We start from the raw sequence: 8,299 nt of genomic DNA on the forward strand, positions 1-8,299 counted from the left end.
CAGATGGGCCTCTGGTCATTCAGTCTGAGACCAAGACAGACGAATGTGGTGCTGGCTACTCCCTTCTTGTAGTGCTGGCTACAGAAATGAATATGCCTTAATCATACTAGCCTGATTGGCCCCGAGGACCTTTGAAAACCCCAAATTCCTTCCTCCAAACTGGCTCATGATGAGGCCACATAGGCTTTTGCAAATGCCTGCCTGTAAAGAACACAACAGCTTACAAGAAAGAAAGGGATCTTTTTATTTGAGGGTCAGTGGCTTGGATATCAGGCTTCTACTTGGAACTGAGGGACAAAGCAATGTCACATGCAGAGAACTGTGACTCTCCAGCCCCACAGCAACAGGTGTCCCCAGGTGCCCCCCACCTCCTCAGTGATGATTCCAGCCATTCAGTCAAAGGGCACTTCAGGCGATGGGTTTTGGATGGAGACAGTGCCCACTATCCTCAGTGTAAAGGTGGTGGGTAGCACAGGATGGTCAGTTCCCACGGAGGATTCAGAGATCTTCCTTCAGGATCCCCATACGAAGCTGAGAGCTTCTCTGATGAATGATGCTGGCTGCATGTGGGGCCAGAAAGAAAGCGGTGCTCCTTCTCTAGCTCAGGAAGGTGGCTGGGGAGCACACAGAGCCAGAAAATGGGGAAAGGAAATTGTCGGAGCTGTAGCAGGAACAGCCCTGCCTGTGGGGTGGTGTAACAGCTGCGATCTACCCACATGGCTGAAGGAGAGGCTAGACTCCAGGCTGACTTAAGTTTGCTAGGACGATGACACCTGTTGCCACAAGGATGATGATAAGGATGAAGAACAGGAGGCTCAGGATCAGGGCTGTGATGTTGAGGCACTTGGCAGTGGAGCCGTAGCTGCCAGCACCGCTGTAGTCACCGAGGACTTTGCGATCCCTTGCCTGCAGTGAGGGTCCAGGAGTGGGAGGGGGGTTAGAAGGAGGAAGGAAAGAAGAAGAGAAGGAAATGAGGAAGATAAACACGAAAATACAATACACGGAAGAGCAGCTGTGTTGCCAGGTGCTGTCCACATACATATCAGAGCTGAGACTCGGGGAGGGGAACAAAGGGGTGGGATTCTCTGGTCCTACTGAGTAGAACTGCTTGTGGATTTTCTGGGGACATACGGCTTGGCTGAAAAATGCTCCCTTGTCAAAACAAAAATGTATGTGGAAATCTGGTGTTGCTGAACTTGTTTGCCAGTCTGATTTCTGGCTGACACCTACTGGGTTTCCTGACAGGCTGCTTAGAAGCCCAAGCTTCCAGAGTATGCAGGCTCCTCCAGGACACCCATGCAAGCCTCAGGGTTTCCAGCTCTGGGTCAGTCCATGCCTGAGGTCTTCCCAAGCGCCAGGGACCCCAGGGGTCCCACAGTCTTTGCTGTGTCCCCCCTCAGAATCCCTGTTATAAATCTGTGATCATCACTCCTATCCCTGTTTTCTCTTTAGCTCTTCCAAGTAATCCGTTGTTACACATGTAGTGCCAGGACTTGTGGGCCTATGCCCACTCAGAAACTTTAAGCTCTCCTCTAGAAACAGAGAAGGGTTTAAAGTTTCTGAGTGGGCATAGGCCCACAAGTTGCTTGTGTGTAGAAAGCAGGTAAGACTCCTGCTGAGGTGGCAGAAGTTTCACTGTCCTCAGAGACCAGGTCTATATCTGTTTTGGTGCGGGGAGGCCCCTTGCTGGGAAAAGTAGTATATGCGCATGAACTGTCGGGAGGGAGGGCAGGGGGTAGCTGAGGGGGCGGGTTTTGGAGTGAGGGCTGCATTCCACATCATCAGTTGTCTACAGGAAACAGATGCAGTTCAGATGTAAAGCAAGATAAGGCATAGAAAACTTTCTTGATTAAAGCAACATGTGTCTACAGCGGACTTTCTGTTCAGCTCCTGGGCAGCTAGTTACTGCAGAGGAGACCAAATGCTGTCACCCCTGCAACCTCCCTGCCACCATCACACATTTCTACTTGCTGGTCACTTGCTTGCAAGCTCAGTCATGACCTAAAACCCCTGCACTGAATGGGCGCAACCCCACCTGGATCCCATCCATGTCACAGAAGGGATGAAGGACCCTGATGGGGGCCTGTCTAGGTGCCGAGAGACCTGTTGCATCCCTTAAAACAGTGGTTCTCAACCTTTTTTGTACTAGGACCCATTTGTAACCATTGGTGGGCTGTCCCAACCCAGTGCCCCTCACTCCTGACCTGCTGCCCCCTGCCCCCAGGGGGGGCATGGGAGGGCCCCCCCAAGCCGCTCCTTGCAGGAGCTCTGCCAAACTGCAAGGGAAAAGCCCTGGTTTCCCCCACTTTTCTCCTTTAAAGGGGGATCCATGTTTAAAGTTTGTTGATCCAGTTTTAAAGTCTGTTTGTGACCCTTTCAGATATTCTTGCCAGCCACTTTTGGGTTGGCGACCCACAGGTTACGCTGCCTTAGGAAGTCACATGGTAGGAGATGGGGAGGGGCTGATCTGTGGCACTCCTGGGATGTGCAGGGGGGGAAGGTTCAGCTCCTCACCCCCCACCACCTCCCATGCTTTCAGGTGCAGTCTGCTTCTCTCCTAGGGCTCCGAGGCTCAAACCTGGAGCTGTTTCTTCCCTACCTGCCCACAGCCCCATACCCCTGCAAACCCCCTCGGCAGCACAAGGGGGTACCTCCTGGCTCCCTCCTCCCGGGGTCTTTGGGGACAGGTTAGGGTGGCCCCAGGGCGCTGTCAGGGAAGGGAGCCCCAAGCAAGCCGCAGACTGTGCCGGCTGAGCAGCGCGGGCCGGGGAGGGGGGAGGGGAGGGCCGGGCCGGCCCTACCTTGACGGAGAAGGCGAGCGCGAAGAAGCCGAGGCAGCAGAAGTTCATGTAGAGCGTGTTGAAGATGGACCAGACGAGGTGGTCGCGGGGCGGCGGCAGCAGCCCGTAGCTCGGCTGCACGGGCGGCCCCAGCGCCAGCCCCTGCTCCGCGTCCTCCTTGAGGTACTCGTAGCCCCGCGCCTGGGCCCCCTGGCCCGGCAGCATGTACTGTCCCGCGCCCTCCATCGCCGCCGCCGCCCGCACTGCCGGCGCGCGCCGCCTCGCGGGACAGCTCCTACCCATCCCCGCCCACCCCACTCCGCCCGTTTCGTTTCCTGGGAGGGGGCAGGCTCCGGGGCAGGGGACGCACACAGACAACACAGCACAGCATAACAGCGCGCACACATCCTGTGCAACATACAGCACAACCAACACACTGGTAACACACAGCACAATACAGGACAGTGCGTGATGCATGCACAGCATAACAGCGTGCCCAGAACACAACACACACAGCACACCACACTCAACACACGCCACTGCACAGTACAACAATGCAACACAGCTCACACACAACATGCCCAGCATAACACAACGTGCGTGGAGGGACCAGCACCACTACCTTCCTTCCCCAGCGGGGAAGGAGGCGGCGCCCGGGTGGCCGTGGCTTGCTCCGTTTGCCCAGGGAATCAGTGGCAGAGCTGGGCACAGACCCAGCATCATAGAGTCATAGAAAAGTAGGGCTGGAAGGGACCTCCAGAGGTCGTCTAGTCCAAGTCCCCACCTGAGGCAGGATCATCCCTATCCAGACCATCCCATACACATCCATTGTCTAACCCGTCAGCAAAACCTCTAGCATAGCCCGGTTCACAAAGGGACTGGATACATTCATGGATGATAGATCTGTCAGCAGTTATTGTACAGAAAGGTGGCATCTCTCAGCAAATATTGGTGGATGTTAGGGAGGCTACTGAATAGGGGATACATCGCTCTGGAGATAGGCAGCTCCATGCTCTCCTTCTGCAGCATCTACTTCTGTCAGGGGCAAAATACTGGATTACATGGACCATGGGTCTGACCCAGTACTGCACTACTTAGAAGCACAGAAAGTTAGGGCTGGAAGGGACCTCAGGAGGTCATCTAGTCCAACCCCCTGCTCAGAGCAGGACCAGCCCCAACTAGATCATCACACCCAAGGTTTTGTCTATCCAGGTCTTAAAAACATTCAAGGATGGAGATCCCACCACCTCTCTGGGTGACCTGTTCCAGTGTTTTACTACCCTCCTAGCGAGAAAGTTCTTCCTAATATCTAACTTAAACCTCCCTTGCTGCAACGTGAGACCATTGTTCCCTGCTCAGTCATCTGCCACCACTGAGAACAGTCTAGCTCTTTCCAACCCCACTTCAGGTAGTTGAAGACTGCTATTAAATCCCTTCTCAGTCTCCACGTCTCTAAACTAAATAATCCCAGTTCCCTCAGCTTCTTCTCAAAAGTCATGTGCCCCAACCCTCTCACCATTTGTGTTGCTCTCTGCTGGACTCTCTCCAGTTTGTCCACATCCTTTCTGTAGTGGGGGCCCCCAAACTGAACACAGTACTCCAGCTGTGGCCTCACCAGTGCTGAATAGAGGGGAAGAATCACTTCCCTTGAACTTATGTTCTCAAACTAAACTACACATGATCTTAGCCTAAAAGGGCCAAGAACTGATACCTGTCAACCCTGGCACAACCACAAGCACCTGAAATCACCACAGGTCAAGCTGGGGGACAACAACCACCAATGTCCTACTGCTGCAAAGGTTGCTGAAATATGCTCAAGATATCCAAGAAGGCCATGCCTGCCCCACTACAGAAGGTGGCAAAACCCCCACAGTCCATATCAACCTGACTTCAAGGTAAAATTCCTTCCTGACCCCAGATTTGGTGATTAGTATGACCCTGAGCAGAGGGGCAAGATCATTTAGCCAGGAATCTCCCAGAATTTAATTCCCACTCTGCTCATAATCCCCAGCCTTGGCTGCAGCCAACCCCCAATGGTTCTGAGAAAGGCTTTACAAACCCATGATTCATGTAGCAACCTGAGGGGAAAAAAAATCCTCAGATACCCCACCTGACCTTGGTAGCCAGGAACATGCTGTAATGCCTGCCCTTGTGGATTGGAGCCCACAGCAAAGGGCAGTGGGGTCCTGTGAATCCGCTCAACAGGGCAGGGTGAAGGAGGCGGCATGGCCACCACCTTGGTTTCTGTGGGACCATCCCAATTGCAGCAGCTGTGCCACTGGGCCTGTGAAGTCACCCACAGGATTTCTTTTCCATGCTCCATGCCACAGGTTTCTATCATGCTGGGTGTTGCTATGGCACCACGGGATGGGATGATGTCACACAGACATGTTGCAGTGCCCTTTCGCTGTCTAGCCCTATACAAAACGGGAGCGAAGGAAGCCACCATGAGAACTGGAAGCATCTCCCCTGCCCAGGTGGCTTCTAGGTTTTGGGGAGCTGGGAGGCAGTCTGAGGAACAATGCAAGAAGGAGCTCTGGCAGAAGGAGAAGCGGATTTCCCTTCAGCCTGCCAGAGGCCAGGAGGCAAATGCCGAGGGATACAAGGTCTAGTTGAAAAGGAGCATGAGGTCATGGTGTCCCCAGGAGCTGTTGCTCTGGGACCCATGTTGACTCACTTGTATGAGGGGGGGGAGGGAAAGAAGGATTAGCCTATTTGCATATACTCTCTTCTCATGTGGGTTAGAGTTACTGCAGGTGGTAGGAGTCCGACACACCTATGTAGGCTGTTGGTATCCAGGGCTGGCCCTAAATCAGCACTGCCTAGGCCATGTATGCATTAGCAAGCGGATGTGATTCACAGGCCAGCTCATTTCCACAGGGGTTGATTTTCAGTCTGGTAAATAGTTGTGCTGGGAGTGGGGAAAGCCGGGGGGGGGCGCTGAGACTGTTCTGTTCCTGGACTGTGTACTCTGTGTGACAGTCTGTGTTTGCTCAAGGACCTTCTGTGCAAAGGACAACCCATCCCAGCCCTGCTCTGCTCATCTACTCTAAAGCGACACGTGCAGGGCTAGGCACAGAGCAACAGAAGCGTTGTGGTAATTCAGGGCTAGGTCCACAGCTTCATTTCCCTCCTCCAAGCCATAGGTAACCAGGCTACTTCAGTGCATGCTGTATTAGTGCTGCAGCAGTCTCTTGTTCCTGGAGGCTGGCCCATTGCAAGTCTCCCAACCATTACCCCGCTTCCAGCATGCCTGTGGTCAGGGCTTTATGAAGTTTTTCTGCTACAGCGAACAGGGCCAAAACACGTGACGGGGCTCAAGCTTTCCCTCTCCTGGCTTCAGCCAGTGCTGCCGGAGGCTAGGGCTGGAAGCAGGCCAGAGAGAGGTACAGAGAGAGCATATCTTGCACAAGCAGGCCTCTATTGTTTCGTTTCTGGGAATCCACGTTACCAGTAATTAGCAATACCAGGATTCTTCTTTACGGAAAGTTGCCTTACGTGTGAAGTTCAAGAGGAAGGAAACAGGGTCCATAGGAGGGGAAGGCCCTTGAGAAAGACCAAGTGACATGGTTAGAAATCCACTGGAGCATGGTGCCTCATCCTCCCCCAGCCTCTACACCTTTAATTCCCACTCTCTCCCACTCATCCTCTCTCTGGCATGCAGCCCTTGCCTTTTTCTTTGTCCCCACTTCTTGGTACAAGCCCCTCACCCATGACTGTTCCGTGACATCATCTGCCCCTTGGGATTTCTTGAATCAGTGTTTTTTCACTCCCTGTATCAGCCCTCTGCTCCCCCAGCCTGCAACACAGCACTCCTGACCTTCCTGCCTCAGGCTCTCTGCCATGACCTGCTCCATTATCTCATGCCCTGGCCTTCCTTTGCACAATGTGCTTGGCTCTCCTGCCACCCCATTTCTTTCTGAATTTCTCAATTGGTTAGACTTCTCTGTGACTACAGGGGATGGGCTAAATTGCAGCAAAGGCAATTTAGGTTGAAGATTAGGAAGGACTCTCTCACTATAAAGGTGATAAAGCACTAAAACAGGCTACCTAGAGAAGCTGTAGAACCCTCATTTTTGGAAAGTTTGAAGAGCAGATTAGACAGACACTGGATTGGGATAGATTAGTCAAGGATGATCCTGCCTTGAGCTAGATGAGCTCCTAAAGACCCTGCAGGCCTGAATTTGTTATGATCCTATAAATGAGACGGGCTTATACATCAGAGCTGGATCTGAGATTTTCAACAATGCAGTCTCTGGCGGAGCAGAGTTCAGGTATCTTCAGAAATCAGAAGTCAAGCTCCTAAGTAGTCAGGAGATTAAGAAAAAAAAAAACCATAGTGATTTTAAAGTCAACAATACTGGTAACTATGTCTCCTCCCCTACTTTAGTTTCCAGTTTTTGCATGTCCAGGGTTCATATGGGTTTTATTTTTAAACTAGCGATTCTCACAAGGGCTAGAAACTCAGCCTTGACCTTTTGTTTTATTTAAGGAAGGTTTCCACACAGTCTTTCAAGGCCTGTTGCTGGGGCATTAGACAGAACACCAAAGGACTGGGCAATGTAGGACCAGTTTGGAGACAGCTTTGACTTCAGATTTAGGAATCTGGGCTGCCTGTCCCTTCCCCTACTCCCTTCTTGCTGTCTCTGGACCTGATCCTAACCCCTCCCACTCCTTACTGAGAAATTGCAAGCTGCCTGTGCGTGCATGACCTTTTTCCTTTCTCATGCCACCTCTAGTCTCTCTGGACCCAATGCACGGCCCCTGAAACAAATATAAAGATTCCCATCGACTTTTAAGGAACTTTGGATCAAGCCTGTTTCATAGTAGCTAAGGTCAGGAGGGACCTAAATAGATCATCTAGCCTGACCCCCTGCCACACGCAGGAATGAATGCTGGGTTCACAAGACCCCAGACAGGTGATCCTCCAACCTCCTCTTGAATTTGCCCAAGGCAGGGGCAAGGACCACTTCCCTGGGAAGCTGGTTCCAGATTCTGGCCACCCTAACTGTAAAATATTGCCTTCTGATCTCTAACCTAGACCTATTCTCCATCAGCTTATTACCATTGTTCCTCGTCACCCCAGGTGGTGCTGGGAAGAAAAGGTCTCTACCTATTTGCTGTTGATCTCCCCTGATGAGTTTGTAGACAGCCACCAGGTCCCCCCCTCAGCCTCCTCTTGCCGAGGCTGAACAGGTTCAGGTCCCTCGGTCTCTCCTCGTAGGGCCTGTCCTGCTGCCCTCTCACCAAGTGGGTGGCCCTCCTCTGAACCCTCTCCAGGATGGCCACATCTGTTTTAAAGTGCGGCACCTAGTACTAGATGCAGTACTCCAATTGCGGCCTGACCAATGTCACATAGAGAAGGAAGTATCACTTCTCTGGACCAGCTTGAGATGCATCTTTGGATGCATGACAAGGTATGGCTGGCCTTGCTGGCTGTGGTCTGGCATTGGTGGCTCATGTTTACCTTGGAGTCGATAATGACTCAAAGATCCCTTTCCACCTCTGTGCTTCCAAGA

General features: G+C 52.5%; 1 protein-coding gene across 1 annotated transcript; it reads right to left on the bottom strand.

Moving 5' to 3' along the window:
* Nucleotides 1–220: 220 nt before the first annotated feature.
* Nucleotides 221–3,045, bottom strand: LOC109318169 (dispanin subfamily A member 2b-like). Its single transcript, XM_019547238.1, has 2 exons — nucleotides 2,802–3,045; nucleotides 221–906 (listed from the first exon to the last, which is right to left on the bottom strand). Exons 1-2 carry the CDS (start codon nucleotides 3,024–3,026, stop codon nucleotides 733–735), a joined length of 399 nt encoding a protein of 132 aa, XP_019402783.1. The 5' UTR covers nucleotides 3,027–3,045; the 3' UTR covers nucleotides 221–732.
* Between the last annotated feature and the right edge of the window lie 5,254 nt (nucleotides 3,046–8,299).

Source organism: Crocodylus porosus, unplaced genomic scaffold (assembly GCF_001723895.1).
Source record: "Crocodylus porosus isolate Cpor-Errol unplaced genomic scaffold, CroPor_comp1, whole genome shotgun sequence".
NCBI lineage: Eukaryota > Metazoa > Chordata > Crocodylia > Crocodylidae > Crocodylus > Crocodylus porosus.

What these genes read in the sequence shown, in the direction of transcription:
- LOC109318169 (XM_019547238.1), bottom strand. Translation starts at nt 3,026, where the DNA reads ATGGAGGGCGCGGGACAGTACATGCTGCCGGGCCAGGGGGCCCAGGCG. An exon ending in CGCTCGCCTTCTCCGTCAAG is followed by an intron (nt 907 to 2,801) that starts GTAGGGCCGGCC and finishes CCCTCACTGCAG; the next exon opens with GCAAGGGATCGCAAAGTCCT.